The sequence below is a fragment of the Thunnus albacares genome, chromosome 13 (assembly GCF_914725855.1).
Source record: "Thunnus albacares chromosome 13, fThuAlb1.1, whole genome shotgun sequence".
Lineage (NCBI taxonomy): Eukaryota > Metazoa > Chordata > Actinopteri > Scombriformes > Scombridae > Thunnus > Thunnus albacares.
The window spans coordinates 5,200,571-5,220,608 of record NC_058118.1 but is presented as its reverse complement, the minus strand read 5'-3'; the positions used below and the strand labels follow the sequence as shown (position 1 = coordinate 5,220,608).

The 20,038-nt window shown below is 39.8% G+C and overlaps 1 protein-coding gene across 1 annotated transcript; it reads right to left on the bottom strand.

The window, feature by feature from the left end:
- Positions 1-9,737: 9,737 nt before the first annotated feature.
- On the bottom strand, positions 9,738-19,041 carry ripk4 (receptor-interacting serine-threonine kinase 4). The gene is made up of 8 exons (XM_044370227.1): positions 18,650-19,041; positions 15,782-16,073; positions 14,747-14,895; positions 14,330-14,379; positions 13,037-13,195; positions 12,690-12,805; positions 11,700-11,940; positions 9,738-11,528 (listed from the first exon to the last, which is right to left on the bottom strand). The coding sequence occupies exons 1-8, from the start codon at positions 18,829-18,831 to the stop codon at positions 10,279-10,281; spliced, it is 2,439 nt and encodes an 812-aa protein (XP_044226162.1). The 5' UTR covers positions 18,832-19,041; the 3' UTR covers positions 9,738-10,278.
- Positions 19,042-20,038: the final 997 nt, after the last annotated feature.

Sequence of the window (20,038 nt, the reverse complement as noted above, 5' to 3'; positions counted from 1 at the left end):
AACTGTGCTGTTGCTATATTGGATTAACTGATTTAGCTGACATCCTTAAACTGTCTGGCAAAATAAACTTTTACCACTGACTGTATATAAATATATATATTTATAGTCCATGACTTTAAAAAATGTACTATTATAGAAATATTTAAAAAACAAACAAACAAACACTCAGATACTCAAATACTGGTCCCGCATTTCAAAACGGTTCTTAGTTGAACTAGTGCTACTGTTTTTATTCTATTACCTATATTGACACAGAGGCTGGAGTCTGTGGTTGCATTACTCAATCCCTTTCCTTTATTAATTACTAAAAGCAAAACAGAATTGGAGCAGCAATAACATCACTTGTGGTGATGTAGGCCTGGTTGTATAGTGGCCCCATGCTTTTCCTTGAAATGAGTAATGTTGGCCATCAAAAGTGTAATGTTATGCTAAAATGATTAAATGCCAGTAACACCAGCTCTTCTCACAAAAGACTCCAGCTCACAAAAGACTTCTTAGTAATAACAAAGACTATACAGCATGTGTGACCTTGTCAGAAGTGGTCAGATAATTTATTCTGACTCTGCTGTTTGGCCAACATTACACCACACAGTCTTTGAATTTTGTATTTCTCAAAAGTTATCTTTGGTTGGCTGATTTTTTTTTCTGTATCACAAACAACAAAAAATAGGAAGTCTAATCATGCTATACAGATCATTTGAAAGGAAAAGCTTCTCTATAAAATGGACTGCACTGATATCAGTTATCCTCCATTCACTCTCAGTGATTACAGACCTGTGGCATTAACTTCACATGTCATGAAGATCTTTGAGAGGCTGGATCTGCAGCACCAGAGGACCCTGGTATCTTATTTCCTGGATTCACCACAATTTGCATACCAGGTGCACATGAGTGTGGAGGATGCAGTAATCTTCCTCATGCACCCGTTGAAGCACAGAAGCACCGTGAGAGCCATATTTTATGACTTCTCCAGTGCTTTTAATACCATCTAGCCACACCTGCTTGGAAAAAACTGCAGTATGCAGTATATGGAGGCAACGGCAGAGAGGAGGACAAGGGACTAGATCAGTGCTATCCTGGAAAACCCTTCCTATGCTGTTTATGATTAACTGTGGCAGATGGGGAGCTCCTTCAGCAACAGACTCATTCAACCAAAGTGCAATATGGAGCTCTTCAGGCGCTTGTTGTTGTTGTGGCACTACTATCAGACTGCTCTGTGACCCCAGACTAAGCCAGGTGTGTTATATCAGAATATGTAATACATACTCATATTCATATGTGTTGTATAGATATATCGCAATGTACAGTATGTATGTCTATATATATGTATGTACATGTATATACCTTATATATTTATAGTTTCTTGTTATACTTACTACTATTTAACATCAATCATATTCATTATGGAGACATACTAATCATAAGTACAAATGCTACAGATTTTATAAGTATTCATTCAAAAGATACTCTATCTATGACTATCTACTATCTAACCACTTTAATCTGGATTTAAGGTAATTGCACTATTGGTTTTGCATTTGTATTTATGCTTACTGGTTACGGTAATATACTGTACAGCATTCTATCTTTATAACTTTAAACTTTTTTATTATCTCTATATGTATGTATATATATACAGATGTGGCCGAAAATATTTGTACCCCTCCACCTTTTTTTAAAAAAAAAAACAACTAAATTTTCTCTGTATTAAGTTGAAACTGACAGAAGTATATGGTATTCATCATTCTTTATTTCACATTGAATATAACTGAAACTTTGCTTTTGATTTACAACTCAGTGTATTATTTAATACAATAAAACAAATGAAAATGGCCAAAAATATGGGTTCCCTTAACTTAATATTTTGTAGCAAAGCCTTTGGAGGCAATAACTGCAGTCAAGCAATTTCTGTAACTCTGAATAAGGTTTCTACACTTCTCCACTGGTAGTTTGGCCCACTCTTCTTGAGCAAACTGCTCCAGTTCTCAGGTTTGATGGGTGCCGTCTCCCAACTGCAAGTTTCAGCTCTTTCCACAGATGTTTGGTGGCATTGAATGGGACTCATAGTAGGCCACTTGGGAATGGTCCAACGTTCTCTTCTCATCCACTTTTGTGTGCTTTTTGATGTATGTTTGGGGTCATTGTCCTACTGGAAGACCCATGACCTCCAACTAAGACACAGCTTTCTGATACTGGGCTGTATGTTTCGCTCATTATGAGTGATTATAAAATTGAAAACACCTGTGATAATAATTAAAATACAATAGTCTGTTTAAAGTATCACTACAAATCAATTATTTCTTACAACTTCTAAATGGTACCAATAATTTTGTTCAGGCTATTTTAGGATGTCTTTGTAGAATAAACATGAATTCAGTTATTTTCACCACTTTTTTGTTTTGTTCTGCTGCAAACCAAACAAAGACATGCATTGATAAGGCCTGCCACTGTGTATAGCCCTAGGGAACTGTCATTTAAATTGTGTAGTCATAACCACTGTGTGTAGGCTACAACATAATGCATGTGTCAGTGATATTTTATTCAGCTTGCAGTGAGTCTGTCTGGTTTATCCTGTGCGTGTCATGGTGTTGTATTTCAGGACATGATCCAAATGGTAATGTCGATAAGGCCACTCATCTATTTAATGTATGCTAAACTGACTGCTATTACACAAACAACACACCACACTATTATTTTGGCAACCGGGGCAAGGACTCTGATGATAAACATTTATTTTTGTTAATTTACAAAGAGAAAAAAATGCAAATTTTCATTGAAAACAAGAAAACTGTTTATTTATTGTTGTTAGCAAGTTATTGATTGAAGGTTGTTCTAGATTGTGCTGGAACGTGTGATTCAGTAATAATTCTCCAGCTTTTAGAATGAGATGCTTTACAGAGATATTGTGCCATCTCCTGGCCAAAGATCAGTAGTACAATTGCCACCATAAACTTTCCTATTCCTTGTGTTTAATATGCATGTAAGTAAAGACCCAAAACAATGATTACAGGCCTCAAATAAACTTGGGTAAAAAAGTTGACCTTTTTAACCTTTTAAAAAAGTTTGCCTGCTTCAATATGTTACTGACAAAACTACCTTCTATGAAGACACTGCTTACATTGAAAAGTTGCCAACAACTACAGGTTATACACTATGTTGCATACCACATCTGCCCCGTTCACTTCCTGGAGCAGAGAGCAGAAATCCAGACAATAGGCAGGCTAAGTTTGTCTGGCCCTCTGGCCTATCTGGCAGCCTTGACGCAGTCAACACTACACAAAGGCCTTGTGCATGGAGGCTGCCAGAATTAAGCTGTTATCAAACAAATCTGCAACTATGTTCTGATAACCCATGAGAGCCTAACAACATTTGAGCACTAAGTCCCACAACCAACAAAACACACCAACAAATCATACCAGTGCTCAAGCACACTGAAAAGCTAATGTTAACATGGCTATGAGCTCTACTATCATCTAAATAAGAAGATGACATTGTGTAACACAATAGCTTTTAGTAATCACGAACAAGTCTTTTTATTGCAAAGTTGTAATCAAGAGTGCAAAGACTGATGTCATCAAGAAACAAATCCTGACATGTCCTCGAGCTGCTCCATCAACAAAAAGGAGGGACACATGTTGACACAGTGGCAGTACACTGCCCTGTGGCACGTTTTACTCTTCACAGTTGCCCCCCCCACCCCACACCCCCACGGTGTGGACTTTAACTGTAACACAGTCAATGATTACATTCTCTAAATAAACCTTTCCAGGAAATTACGTCTCCAATGTAATGTAGTCATTTCAATCCATACGATATATAGCTATATATATATATATAATTTCTTCAACTTAACAAACTTTCATGTCTCTCATGTCTATCACTGGGTTACTTTCCGTGACTTATCAATGGGGTGTTCACCTTTTGCTCAGTTAGCCATGACTCTTGTATTTCATCAATGCTGCATGCGCCCACATCCACGTTTTCGCTGAGGCTACATGCACATGTTGCAGCACGCCTCGCGTCTTAGGAGACAAGGTCTCAGATCTTGTTGAGCTAGTTCTGTGAGGTTAAAATAAGGGGATAGGGAAAAAAAGAGTTTGGAGAAAAACAGCCCACAGCACTCAGTATGATCTTTATTCTCTCAGCAACTAGTCATAGAGTGTAGAACAGATGTTGTTACTGTTTGGCCTCTGCTTTTGTTTTCAGGTGACCTGCCAATGAAATTTATTTGAGGCAAAAGGGGTAGTGCTGTTAAGGAAAGAAAGATACTTGATTTTTCGCTTCCATTACTTCCCCCTTTAACATTTCAGCCTGGAAGTTCTTAACACACCTTTTTTTATAGCACTGTATCCAAAGCCTTGCATCACTTCATGTTTTATGGTTCATGTGGGCTCTGTAGTTGGTCCGTCAGTGCACTGAGGTATGACTCAGCCAAACTGTAAAGTCCCTAACACAGTCAAACAAAAGAGCAACCAGACGCCCTGTCTGACAACAAGGAAGTCTTACAATCTTTGAGACACTCACTGATCATAAATATTAACATGGCCTGACAACAGTTATTGAGAAACTGTGATAGCAAGAATTCTTTTTAGATGCAATATACTCCTGAGTCAAAGATCTGACACTCTGTCAAAACTGTGGAACTTTACTAGTGTCAGCATAACATGACACCAAAGGTCGTGTAGTTAATTAGATTGCCACTGCTGAAGTATTTTAGATCAAGGTACTCTAACTGATTCATCCAGGCTATGTCATACTGTTATGCTGTGTACTCATACATTACATGCTTATGTAAATGTAAAAGTAATTCAGCAAAGTATATTATTTGTCATTTTCAAGCCAACTGCCTTTCTTACAGTGAATCAAAATTTATGGTCAGAACATTTATACTGCCTCACCTCACGCCTCCTCTACATTACACATGATATCACCTGAAAACCTTTGACAGTACACAGGGAAACTGATGACCTTTTACCCACTAGATTACACATAACTGTCTTACCTGTTTCATGCCCTCTAATTCTCTCTCTTGAGTTTGTGACACCAAAGCTTTTCATGGACCAGATACTACTGTTATGCTGGGTCCTTGAATGTGGAATCTGGCCTGAGGAAACCTCCAGGCCCGTGCTTTGTTTAATTTATTGTTTATTATTTTTTAAATATCATGGTCACTATGTTGTGGGTCTTTACACAGCTTAACCTAACAGGCCTGGCAGACATTTTGGATAGCCTGTCACGTCACATCTTATCAGTGAAAAAATCAGAAAACTCATAGCCTCATATCTGAGGCTGGAGATAGCACCCTGTTGTGCTCCTCAGCATAATTGAGTCTGGGCCCCAGGCTGGCTTCCTTTACTTCACCTAAGGCCCTATGACTAATGTGATGGTACCGACTGACTACATCCATCATTCATCAAGGTGAGAGGTGAACAGACTGAACACTAAACTGACGAGAACTCAAGGAAATGACTCATGTACTGTATGTTTGTATATGCTATGATTATCAAACTTTAAAGATACATTTACCTCAAAAACCACACTAAAGTGTCATAAATATGTCTAAATGACAGCCAGTCTAACAGTGGAGACACTCTCCTATATCCTCAGAATGGCAGAATGCTTATTATCTATACTGAAATGTCTGCCACATTACAATACAGTTTTCACCATATTTTAACAAGAAAGTGTTTATACAGTCAGGATATGTTACAGACATTCATATGTTTTGTTATATCAAAGTTACCAATGATTTATTTGAATGTAACTATAACCAGTGGTGGAATGTAACTAGGTACAAAGTACTAACTCTGTTTATGTGAACAGGTATCCCCATAGCGGGAAATTTACTCACACATCTTTAATGACATGAGTGCTTCAAGATTTTCCTCATTATTTGTGGAGTCTGGTAAATCCTTAGATTTGCTTTCAAACACAAATGACTTAATTAACTGCTTCATTATCCTGCTTTAGATGTCACTCCTCTAAAACATTTATTTAAATCCAATTCATCTACTGTATCACTTTGGATCACTGAAAGCATGAAAAGAGAATGCAGGAAGACTGAGAGACAGTGGAAGAAATCAAAGCTCTCAGTGCACTGTGAGCATATGAAATTTTTATTATAATTTTATAACAGTGAAATTAAAGATGCAAGAGCAAAATATTTTTCAGAGATCATCATCTCCAACCAGCCAAGATTCTCATTTGAGACCACTGATCCATTGGACAACCCTGGTTCTTCTGGTGTCACTATTATTTCAAATGCAGACAGTGAAAGGTTTTTAACCTTTTTCATAGACAAGATTGAGGACATTCAATCCAAGATTCATCCCTCCACTTCTGTGTCAGACTTAGCTTGTCCTCAGCTGGATACTTTATGTGTTTTTAAGGAAATCACGATGCAAGAATTAACTGAAACCATTTCACATATGACACCATCATCAACCCCAACGTACACCAAATTCTTATTGGAGGTTCTAGATTATTTTCTAGATGTGTCCCCGATTATTTCAAAACTTCTAGTGTCCAGCCACTTCTCAAAAAACTTGGTTCTGATCCCTCTGACTATAGCAACTATAGATCAATTTCTAAGCTTCCCTTCACATAAAAAATCCTATAGAAAATTGTCTCAAATCAATTGTTGGAAGTCTTGATCAGTAACAATATTTTTGAGAAATTTCAATCAGGTTTCTGACAGCATCACAGCATGGAGAGTTATCAGTGATATCTTGATGAAGGCTGATGCAGCTGAATGCTCAGTACTGGTTCTCCCTGATCTTAGTGCTGCGTTTGACACAACATTATTATTGAAAGGTTGAGAACATGGGTTGGTATCTCCGGGACTTCCCTCCAGCGGCTCTCCTCATACTTTTCTGACAGAAAATTTGTTGCATCTGTTGATGGCTTTAACTCCTCTCAAGCATTGTCTATGTGTGGGATCCTTCTAGGACCAATTTTATTTTCTCTTTACTCTCTTTGGGCCACATTATCAAACAGCAAGATATTTCATTTCATTGCTACGCAGATGATACTCAGCTGTACTTTTCCTGCACACCATCTGAATCAGCTAAGTTATCTTCCCTGCATATTTGCCAAGCTGCGGTTCAGGATTGGATGGAAGTGACTTTTCTTCAGCTTAACTGTTGCAACACGGAATTCCTTATTATAGGCCCTGAGTACACTTATGGCCAAGTTGTGCCTGCTCTTGGCTCTCTAACTCAGCATGTGGTATCCACAGCTAAGAGCCCTGGAGTTATTTTAGACCAGAACCTCAGTCTCGATAGCTCAGTCGTGTTTTTTCCACTTCAGAAATATTTCTAGAATCAGATCTTTTATTTCTTTTAATGATCTTCAAAGAGTTATTCATGCTTTTATCACTTCTCATCTGGATTATTGTAATGCAGTGTTTACATGTCTTGGCCAAAGCATGATTGCATGGCTCCAGGGTGTCCAAAATGCAGCTGCCAGACTTTTAACCAAATCAAGAAAGTATGATCATATCTCCCGTATTTTAGCTTCCCTTCACTGGCTGCCTGTCTGTTTTAGAATTGATTTTAAAATTTTACTTTTGACTTTTAAGGCCCTGAATGGTATGGCACCAAGCTACCTGTCTGAGCTTCTAAATCTTTACTCACCAGCCTGTAGCTTGAGATCCTCTGATAAGGCCCTGTTATTCCCTGACAACCCTTTGGAATAGCTTAGCTGAAGAACTAAGGCTAGAAAACTCACTGCCTTCTTTTAAATTATCTCTCAAAACTTAATTCTATCATATGGCTTTTGCTTAAGTATTTTAGCTATTTGTTATTTTATCGTTACTTTTAAGTGTTTTATGTGTTATTTTATTTGTTGGCTGTGATTTTGAATTTGATTGTTTTCCTGCTTTCTTTTATTTGTCCTTGTTTGTGAAGCACTTTGTAATGGTTATTACTTTACAGGTCAAGATTTTACATACAAAACGTGATGATCATTGTATAAAATAGGATGAATTGTTATAGATTAAACTGATGTATATATATAGAATAGTTAAAATTAGCTCCACCTCAATCTGCTACAACATTAAAATGCTGCTTACACATTGATGCATCAATATATTATTAATGATATTATAACACTTACCTATAGCACAAGTGAAGATACTTCTGTACTTTTACCTAAGTAAGATTTTGAATGCAGGGCTTTTACTTTTTTACTGTGTCATTTTGGTACTTTAAGGATCTGAATACTTTTTCCACCACTCACTATAACTTTTATTCTTGGCTCTTGGGTTCTTGGCTTTTTACCAAAAATATCACAATACTCTTAAATTACTGTATACCACAAATCTTACCTAACAGTCTCTCAAACACAGCAGCATTCTTGACAGGAGATAGAATCTGAGATTAGGAAACAACAGAACATTATCTTCCCCGTAGCTGGAGCTGGGACAGATCACCAGGCAACAGGCAGGATAGAGTGCTGTGTACACAAAACAGAAGCCTCAGATTACACGCATTTCGCCAGTCGTTTTCCAGGTCTTCCCAAACATGAGCTATAAAAACAGGACAATTACAAACACCAGCCAGCCGCACTCAGTTTCTTGAGTTACAAAGAGACAAGCCCTTGAGGCATCAGGGATGGCATGTTGATTTTAGTGAGTGATGAAAAGTTAAAGTGGTGGTCTGAGGAATTACCCAACAGGCTGGAATTGCAGGTAGAACATCAGTGCCCCTTCCCACTCATCCATCATCTTGCACCCTGTGATCCCCCTCAGGGGCAGTTCCCATGGTCTGTGCCAACCTGAGCATGCTCTGTGGGGTCTGGAGCAGAGACAAAATAATAATGATAATGCTGCAGATGAGGCTACAGATGCAGACATGTCAGCTCTGCCTGACATCGGGGCTGATAATTCCTACACACATGCAGGTGCAGCAGTGGGAAGAACTCTCTCTCTTTGAGTCACACTGACAGATCCTGAAAGAAGACACTTTCTCTTACAAGCCTGCAGTAACAAGAGCTCTTGAAAGAAAGTTTAGAAAAAATACTTAAACCTATCTACTTATATGTTAAGCCATATAAACACATGGTTTAACATATAAGTAGAAGAAAAAAGCACATCGGTTCAGTAATCTAATCTAAAAAAAAAAAAATCAAATCTTAGTTTTTCAGCCTTAGAATTTAAATTCTAAAATGTCTTGATGCTGTCAAAGGGTTTGTTCTCATTTTCAGTGATCAGAATTCAAAATGAGTATGCTGTCAGTAATGATGGAATAAAACATTACAAAACCTTATTTTCTATCTGCACATTATACTTTTTGAGAAAATGTACAATAAGTCTCAAGATAAGTCGAAAATCTGAGTGCAATGAATAAACTTTTGCCCATATTTCTCTACAGTTGAAAGAATTATCATTCTGAACATTATTATGTAAATTGTGTACATTATGAGTATATCTTATCAAAATTATGTCAGCTTTAAAAGGTGTGTAAACATAATGTGGGTGGTTTTATCTTATGACATTTGTGCTTATGTATCACTGCATATATGTATACATATTTTTTGCCTTTAATAGCATTTGTTATCATGGTTACAATATTATGAAACTGACACACGCTAACATTTTATTTTTCAGAGGCAAATCTTTGCAGTAGATCAAACTTTCTTGCTTGAATTCCACCCAGTTACTTACCTATATGACTTCAACATAGAACATTTTCAGATTCACTTTTAGGTTATAAATGTGAAAAAAGCAACAAGCATAATAAAAGTTTTAAAAGTGTTTTAATGGATGATGCAGCACTGATATGTAACAGGTACAGAACACTGAAGGTCAACGTTTTTTAATAATGCAATGGCTCTGATGATCTACAGCATTCACCTAATAAGGCCTGTGACCAAGGTTTGTGTTCTATTAAATATAACTTACAGGCATACCAGCTGCATTGTGGCACATTTAAAAGGCCCCCAAAGGTCACATGCTTCCTAATCATATTTCAATAGACAAAATGTGCTTGTTAAGTAGAAAAATGTGCTTGTGAAGTAAAAAAGTAAAAAAAAAAAGTCTAAATTTTAAGAAAACAGAGGGTATTGTACTCTATTTATACTTTTTATTTACAGTAGACATATTTACATCAGAGCTTTTCCAACCATTATAAAATACCTACAGTGCTAAAGGGGATTTGAAATCCAAAAAAACTCATTAGTTTAGGAATGACCATCCCCTCCCCAACACTGAGGCACCAATGGAGCAAAAAGAAAAAAAAAAAACAGTTCTGTACAGTTTTGGCAGTGTCATTGCTCTTGTTAGCATGGTGCTGAAGTGCACTGTGAGCTGGCAGACTGCGGACTGTCTTTGTCATTGTGCTCCGTCAGTTTGAGAATGACGACTTTCCTCTGGAGCTGTTTAGCCTCTGGTGGTGCAGGCTGTTCAGATTCTGGTTGCACCGAGCTCTCAGTAACTAAGTCCTGGCAGTCCTGTGGCAGCAGCATAGTGATGATGTTTGAGTATCCACCCTGTACTGCCAGGTGTAACGGGCTGAGCCCCTGTTCATCTGACAGAGAGCCACTGTCTGGACAGTGAAGGAGTAGCTCTTTAAGGACTTCACAGTGTCCGCTCTCTGCTGCTAGGTGGCAGGGGGTGCGTAGGGCCTGGTTGCATTTGTAGGGGTCTGCCCCCTCTTCTATCAACATCTTGACTGTGGCCAGGTGGCCTCGCTGGGAGGCTAGGTGGAGAGGAGTGAGTCCTTGGGTGTTTTGGGCATGGATATCTGCATGGTGTTTGATCAAGAGGCGAGAGGTGCTGGTGTGACCTGTCTCTGCTGCCACGTGTAGGGGTGTGCTAAACCCAGCAGACGTCATGTGAACATCCGCTCCTAGTTCAATCAGGATCCGAGCCACTCTGTACTGCCCCCTCTGGGATGCCAGATGCAGCGGTGTGCGGCCATCTGTCGTCTGGCCATCCACGTCAGCACCGGCCTGCTTGATCAGCAGCTTCACGATGCCCAGATGCCCTTGCCAGGCAGCCAAGTGGAGTGCCGTCCAGTTGTCCTTGCCTTTGATTCGAACATCAGCACCACGGCTCAGCAGCACCCGGATAACGTTTTCCTGGCCGTGCTGGCAGGCGACATGAGCTGGTGTGCGTCCCTGGCCATCGGTCTCATTGATGGCCGCCCCACGGTCCAGCAGCAGACGCGTGATGGCCTCGTCTCCGTTCTGTGCAGCCCAGTGTAAGGCTGTGTACTGGTCCTCATCCTTGGCATTGACGCTGGTGCTGCGCCGACCAAGCAGAAGTTCTGCCAGGGGCTTCAGGTGCTTCTCTGTGGCCAGGTGGAGGGGTGTGGAGCCACGGGCATTGGCGAGGTTGGGATTGGCGTTGTTCAGGAGGAGGAATTTAACAGCCTCCTCATTGGCCATGGTGATGGCGTGGTGGAGCAGGCTGCCTCCTCCATCGAGGAGAAGATCAACATCCTGAGGTTGGAGGATCTTCATCAGCTTAGCAGTGTCCTTGGTCCTGATGGCTTCACATAGCTTCCGCTTTTGGACCTCAGCAGAATCTGGGTAGTGAGGAAGAAAAAGATGAATTTGACTCAAAAAAATGCCAGAAACCATCTAAAAAGCCTTAGCTGGGATTCTTTCTTGCATGAAGTCACAAAATCGTAATCATAGATTATTTTTAGGCTTATATGAATAATAGGTCAAGTTGCAATTCTATAATCAGCTCTTACCACATGTGTTTTCTTTCTCAAAAGAAAGTGTTATAGAGTCTTGGGAGGAGAAGGCTGAATCAGCAGAGGAGATGCCAGATAGTCTCTTGCATGTATTCTCTTTGCTGTGGCAGCTATCCTCCTTCACTCTATCAAAGCTCCTAGAGATCCCAGAATCCACTTGGCTCAGCAGCTCTGAGAGGCTGTAATCTTTTTCTGGCAACATGGCTGACTTTGGACGCACTGGCTTGTTGTCTTTAATCTGTAGAGCAAAAAGTCAGATAAGCATATGTGAACAAGTTGTTCTTTGACACACTGTACATTCCATTACATTAACAAGTTGTTAACAGGTATGCAGCAGCCGCTCTTAATCACAGCCACTTACAGTACAATGAATATTGAATGTTGATACTGTGATAATTTACTGAACTTAAATTTGATCCGGTCAAAATCATTTCGAAACACACGGAAGTTAAAAACTGCTTATCTACTGTCCCTACAAGCAGATATCATTTAGTAACTGCTGTCACTTCTCATCAACTGCATGTTTGTTTCTAGTCACGTACAAAACAGCAAACACCATGGAAATGACACACAACGCACAGGTTAAATAATGCCATCAGTCAACATTCCTCTTTTGTGATGTAATTGTTGTTCAGGATCAAACATTTACTCAACATATGACTTATAAGTTCCTAATCATGTCAAGAGCACCTTAGAGATAAACCTTCTCTTGTCTGGGCGTGTAGTTAAACATTAATGGAAAATGCCAACAGTCAGTTTAAAAGCTATAAAGAAGAGATTAGCATAAAACAAAGCAAAGAAATATGAGTTTATGAGTTATTATTAATTAAGGATTTGAAATGGAGGCTCACACGAGTCATTATGGTCAAAAATCAAAAACATTTCTTGTCATTTCTGAAAGAAGAATTTTAAAAGACTTTCAATACCCATATGTTTATACAGATACATGGCTACCTAGTAAAAAAAAACTGAGATACAATGTCGTACCTGGTCAGCAGTGAGTGCGTCACAGGGCGAGGGCTCCGGCTCTGATGTAGACGAGGTTGGAGTCTTGGGCTCCTCTTGAGGTTTGGAGCACAGCTCCTCAGCTTCAGATGTGATTTCTGTAAGGACAACAGCTCTGGGTCAGGTTTCAGTAATAGTGGGGATGGGATTAGTGAATACAAAAGGGAGGAAAATCAGCACTATAAGCAGGAGACAAAGACATCAATTTAATAGACTGCTGCACTTAAAGTGTGTGCATCTAGTTGAAAGAATAGGATTTGCTTGATGTTTTCATGATAGAGAAGGTGGTCACATCATTTGATGTTACTGAGTAGAGAGGTACAACTTACCCTGGAAGCTGGGTCTGGCGGCAGGGTTTGTGGCCCAGCAGCGCTGCATGAGGCTCAGGAATCCTGAACAGGCTGATGGGCGACAGCGTGGCACTGCCCCCATGTCCGGACGCACCCCTTTCACAACTTTCACCATGATCTGCAGGATATTATTCTCTCCTGTGGAAAAAAACCAATCATATCCCTTAGCTTCACACCAGTTTTAGACATAATGTGATGATGCAATACTGCGATATATATTACAAAATAAACTAAGGATGGAGGCGGCAGTGTAAACATAGATAGTTATGCACGGTTTTATCACCATCTTCCTGTGTGCTCAGATAAGGAGTGTGTGCTGTTGTTTCCCATGGGAGCAAAAAGAGAAAAGCTCGTGATCTGGCCCTTTTTCTATCTGACCGTGGGATCAGACGAGTTAATGATTCAGAAAAAACATGTAGAGACTTTAATCACAGGTACTTCACCTCCTATTGTAGCCATAATACCCTTTACAGGTGGAGGAGGAAGATGGGAAGGGTAACAAGGCTATTTCTCACTTATTAATTATGTCTGGATCAACAGGGCAGAGCCAATGCCAACATGGCAACCCTCATTCAGACACTGTTGTTCAGAAGTCTACCGCTACCTGATATGCCTGGGAAAAATACACTCTATTTGCCAGTCTGGCCCTGTCCACCTGCTTGCTCTGGAATTCACCGAGTAAACACATACAGTACAGCAGCTGTACACACACACACACCTTGAAAGGTGTTACCTGAAGTGTTCACCTGAGGTTATGTCTTTACTTGAAATAATTAAAGCCTATCCCTTCCAGGAGAATCATAAAAATAAAACCGTTGGGAGGGATAAAAATGAAAATACTCATCTTTGAAATCATGAGATTCTGAGTCAAACATGTACCTTACTAAGTAGAAAATAGTAGTTACTATCTCATCATTATGAGTCAGCCAGTCAAATTTTTAAGCTGGGAGATATGGCTGAAATGAATATCACAATATTAATGAGAATATTTTTCAATTATCTGTAAAAAAAAACCCTCAAAAACAAACGTGTTGCTTGAAATCATTCTATTGTTAAACTGGATTTTGTGGAACAATGACATGACCATATCAACACAATGCTGAAAGTTAATAAATTATATTGAATTATCATAATTTTGACATGGCTAAATACTTTTTATTTTGTCACTTCTCATTTTTTAAATTTTCCTGACATGAATAAGCTTTCATTAGAAAAAAAAAATCTCAGAAGCCTAAAAGATAATTTTTTTTATCTATTATTTAGAAGTCTCACCTTGGTAAGGTTTCTTCTGTGTGAGAATGCCCCAGATGACGATGGAGAAACTGGAATAGAGGCAAAACAAAAGTGAAAGGTGTCAGTTCAAGGAAAATATTAAACACAATGCTTCTGTCAAGAAACTGGCATCAGTTTTTAATTTCAAGCTTAAATCTCTTAACAATATAAACCAACACTTTTAATTGGCATTTTACTGGCTGTTTTAGTAAATGAAATCAATCTGTCTTTTTAAGGTTCAACATGGAATAACTCATTTGTTTCATGTTTTCAATGCAACATATATCATACCAAATCCATCTTACATTTTTATGAATTACAGTGACCGATATGACCTTAACTGAAAGCCAGACAGACAGCAAACACCTGCCCAAAACAAAAACCTACATTCACACAAAAAGGTGCTAAAAAACTAACCTGTATACATCATGCTTGGTGTCTGACACTCTGTCCTTCTCGATGATGCTCTCAGGCGGCAGGTAGGCAATGGTGCCACAGAAACCGTCCCTGCTGATATCGTCGGCCCGTGACAGGCCGTTCCACCGGGCCAGGCCAAAATCTGATATCTGAGACAGGGAAAGATCAGATAAGACCCTCAAACAGAGAAACACTGCTGCCTTTCTCAGAAGAGCCATGACATTGATGACTAACTTTGCCCGCTGACTGTGACAGGCAGCTAAGCTCTTATTATGTGCACTCAGTGGTATGATGAGGGCAAAGCGGCCATGTCCCAGCCTGTAGCAGAGGAGAGGCCCTTCACGTTTGTGTTGAAGAGAGCACACCCACACACACACACAAACTCACACACACATACACAGAGGGAAATTTAATAGCAGCTGAATTAATCTTGTCAGGACAGGCCCAGGTGAGGTGTTTACATCCAGGTATTAGAGTTGAGAGATGACGGTTCCCACCCACTGCTCTCATTACAGTTGAGCTGTTGAGAAGTTGGATGGAGGCTGAGAGACACCTGTCTGCCCAGAGCGTGTGCAGGGCTGTCATTTTAAGATGAACGGGAATAGCAAACCAGCTCACGGCTGAAATTCCTTTTAAAAACTTAAAACCGTGACTTTTAATCAGCCTTGAAACAAAAAAGGGCTGTGGTTTGACTTCAGCTCAAATCTGCCTTCCAGGAACAACAACATTCAATAATTACACTTAATTTGAGTTCTATTAATATATTGTGATGATTAATGATGAGTTGTCCTACTCGTTCATTATTTCATATATCATTGCTGCCATAGGAAAACCATAGCTTCCTGTTGTTCTAATTTTTCAATAATTTGAAGGGCATTTTTGCAAACAACCAAAGATGTTTCTTGGCCTTTTTACATCCAACTACAACAAAATAACCACATTTAATGGTCTGCATTTGATCATCACCTTTATCTATCACTAATTTTAATATTTTCACTCAATGCAGGCTAAAAAAAATTGTAATAAACTATCTACCTTGACATGATAGTGAGCATCCAGCAGGATGTTGGCTGGCTTCAGGTCCAGGTGGAGCAGGGGTGGGTTCATGCAGTGCAGGAAGTTCATGCCCACCGCTGTCTCGTGGATGATGCGGAAACGCAGCTCCCAGGGCAGCGGTTCAGTGGCCAGCAGGGTCTCCAGGGAGCCGGTCTCCATGTACTCCATTACGAGGCCCTGGGGGTCCTCACAGATCCCATAAACAGGCAGGATGTATCGGAACTTAGCCGCCTCCATCTTCTTAGCCTCCTCGAGTAGCTCTGAACGCTCCCTATGATTAAGAAATACATGATTACATTATTATCACATTTATGTTACATTACATTGACGTCATGATTCATTGGCTCCAGTGAGTCAGGCTCTTCTTTTGGAGTGATGAAGCAATTTTGAGAAGTGCAAACAAACTGCAGCTGAAATGAGATGTAAGATTGTTTTCAAGGTCATCATGTTTTTAATCAATCCTTCCGCATCTCTTGGCTCACAGATATTTACCAAGTCTACCTTCTCATAAATGATTAACCTAATGATTCTGAGGACATGCTTTACTCACTGAGCTGTAATATTTGACGTAACTTCTGTCCAAACCCGAATTCCAGCACAATACACATCACCCTCACTGATCTCCTAGATATGCAAAATGTGTGTGCAGCATTAATCTTAGAGGCTGTAAAAGTGTGACCTCTGTAGACGTCTATAATTCATTTACCTATGTTCATCCAAGTATGTGGATTGTGCTCTGAACTGTCCAGTGGCTCTCTTAAAGCCCTGAGGACATTCCAGCCCAGCCTGGAATGCATCAGGAGAGCGCAGAAGGCTTAAACAGAGCTCTTGTTCTCTATTGCTCAACCTTTGCATGACTCTCTTTATCAGCATGCTGGCCCTGCTGACATACCTAAAATACAACTGTGCAGGTCATTCATGACCTCAGAGCATATCTCAAGCAAAGGTTGCTTTAACAATCCGACCTCTTAATGAGGACAGATGAGAGTAACATAAATCTAATGCTTGCATTCATAGGAATGTGCTTCAAAGGCAGAATTAGGTGAGCTGCACTGGGAATTTTGTTTTCCACCATCAATAAAATGAAATGAGATGGAGACTCCTAAGACTCCTTAGAGTCTATTAGGCGCAGGGTGTATCAGGTTACTAAGTGAGTAGTGTTCTATAGGAGGGAGCCTGGCTATTATTGTCCTTTATCGTCAGTACACGTGAATGAGGCACAAGCCATGAAATCTTACAAGCAGGAATAATCAAACATGATATGGGAGAGTGGGCAAGCACTTGTTTGTTGAATCCTTTATCTAATCCAAAGTGCTTCTCAGCAGCTCCAGAACAAAAACAATGTCCCTGCTTTAAGAGAAAGGCCTGGTAAGACCGGTTTTACAGCTTCTTTTATTGTCTGTGCTACACAGCAGCCTGCAACCCAGGCAGACAAAGGTGGCTTTGAGTCCCTGCATAGGGTGTTATGTGTGGGTCAAAGAAGGCTTCAGTCAAATGACTGTTTATGTACTTTGCAGATGTTTGGAAATGATAACATCTCTGGTTCAGGTTCAGCGGATGCCTTTAGTTGCACCACAGGTTAGGGGAGCGGATGTCATTCCTCTTTTTTTGGAAATGCTGAAATCTCAACTTCCTGTTTGTTAGTTACCTGTTTGAAATGCTTTGGTGACACTGACTGAATGAGAGATCAAAATCTCCCCCAGTAAAAGAAGTTGGTTGGGTGATCAGTTTTATCAGTATATTATTTAGAAAGGACAAGTGCAACTCTGCAATTACTTAATGCCAATGTTGAATTACATAAAAACCCTCTTAGATAATGAGCAAGATCTTATTTGTCTACCATTAAAAAATGAGAGGATCTTGTGACTTAAGATTCATAATTTGTCAGAGCTTCTTGGAGCCCAATGATGAACTCAGTATGTGTATTATACACAGCTGAGGAGAATGGAAACTTCCACTGACAGGCGGGTTGCTGTGCCGCTGAAGGGGTCGACCTTCAATGTTGGCTTACATACAGTAGACCTTAACACTCATCACCTACACAACAGAACAACTGAGACACACACACACGCACAAGCACACAGCCAAAATGTTCCTAAAATATGAATTTCCCTTTATTTTGTGAAATCCATGTGGAGCTACAATACGATTCAAGGTTAGGCAATATGTTACAGAATTCATTAGGGTTGTGTTATATCAAGCAGTGCCTGGAGGAAAAGATCACCTTGCTACCCTCATTAAAATGTTTACTCATTTAAATCAGCCCCTCCCTGAGGCCACTGGATGATAACGTCATTGTTGATTGGGGAAATCAGCGTTGAACCTTTCATGTTTGGGTCTGGCTAGAATAAGTAAACAGCTATGGCCCTGAGCAATGTGGACTATCTTCTGCCCTGAGGTTGAATCAGCATGTCAGTGCTCCCTGCAACACATCTGAACTGCGTCTAATTGTCTAAACGTGGCCTCTTGTTTGCTGCTGAGGCAACCTTACAGCTGCACTGTGTGCCCAGACGGGCAAGTGAGTCACACATTCCCTGGTATTCACCTCTTCACATGCAGCGAAGCACTGAATGACTTCTTGTCAGCACAGATATAATCTAAGCCTCAACCTGTCTACTATTCGGCCATAAACTGGTCATCAGTTGATAAAACTGGGAGACAAGAGACAGATTTCAACATATGGTGCTTAAAAGGACCAAACAGAGGTAAAGAAATATCTTAACTATGCCAGAGCTTCAACAGGAGACTGTAAGGATAAGTTCTTGTTCACTGTTTTACGTCGTTTTACACATACATCAGTACAAAGATAACCTATGTCTGAACTGCAGATCAGCAACTGTAACTTACTTATCATCCACATGAAGGCAGGGAGGGCACTTGATAGCCAGCCATGTTTTCCACTGTACGTGCCGGACTTTGTATACTTGTCCAAATCCACCTGAGCCTATTTTCTCCCAGCTACCAAACTCAGAGGAATCAAAGGTCCTTAACAGCCCCATATTCCCATGTGGAGAATCCGGGACATCCATATCCGTGTCGAGACCAGCAGGGTAAACTCCTCTTTTATTTGTCTCCAAGGCACAATCTGGGGAAGTGATCACACACACCAACCTGGCCGATTGTGAGCTCTTCCTTGTTTTTCCCCTGGTGTAGCTCAGCGTGGCTCCTCCCTCTCTTCAGGTGAAAAGAGGGGTTGGAGCTAGTGCTGTGACATCACTTCCTGGGTTCTGAAACGGGGAAGAGATGGAATATTTCACTGAGGAAACATGACGGGCCAAAAGGCAATGTGCTGCCACTTCATGCCTTGTTTACCAGATGCCCTAAAGTCAAGAGCTTTATTTCTGCCATGAAAAGGAGAGACTAATCTCTGTAATGATCCTGAGTCCATGAACCCAGGAATGTGTTATTTCATAAACACACCTTTGTTCAGTTGAAGGCCATTATCCAACTGAAGCCCCTTTAGGTAAGAAGAGGTAACATGACTTAACAATAGGTGTGTTATATGATATCAGCTAGAAGGTTTGAGGAATGTGTGGATTCATCTTCACAGCACAGCAGATGGGAACATCAAGTTCTTTTATAGTTAGATATTACCTGAGATTTCCCAGTGACAGAACTGTGTGTGATGGCTTAAAGTTGAAGCTCTGTTCAACTCAAGTTTTTTTAGTTTAGTTTGATACACATTACAAGATACACATGATAACTTTTTATTGATTACAATCATTCCTTTTGAACCAAATTGACCGTGCTGCTGTGCAAATCTAATTTTACCATGTAATCACACTATAAAATGTCAAATTTCCCATTAATGGTCCCACCAATACCTCTCAATTGTTTTACTATTATTGTTATTTATATATTTATTTTTATCTTTACTTTGTCTTGTGTTATTTTTGGTCTGCCTTCATTATATTAGGCACTCTCTTATTATGTGTTGTTACAGGTAAATGTTCATGTATGAAAAAGCTAAATAGAGTATTTAAATTTTTGATTTTGGAGTCAGACACTATATCTTGATTCCTGATGAATGTTTATGACAGAAAACTTTATCAAATGTTGTGCTGACAGTTGGTGGGAGTTCACCTTTTATGTGCTTTCGTTCTTTTATGCACCTGTCCTACACCTGTCCTTTGTTTTATACAGTCCAGAGTCAGAAACGGAAAAGCAGCCCCAGAACTGATATAGATTAATATTTTGCTGAAGGACACATCTTACCAACAAGTCCTAAATCTTATC

Bases quoted from the DNA above. Each gene is read 5' to 3' on its own strand.
- ripk4 (XM_044370227.1), bottom strand. From the start codon at position 18,831: ATGGATGTCCCGGATTCTCCACATGGGAATATGGGGCTGTTAAGGACC. The intron at 14,380-14,746 runs GTTAGTTTTTTA...CCTCTATTCCAG, and splicing joins ACCAAGCATGATGTATACAG to TTTCTCCATCGTCATCTGGG. The intron at 11,941-12,689 runs GTACGACATTGT...TTTGCTCTACAG, and splicing joins ACGCACTCACTGCTGACCAG to ATTAAAGACAACAAGCCAGT.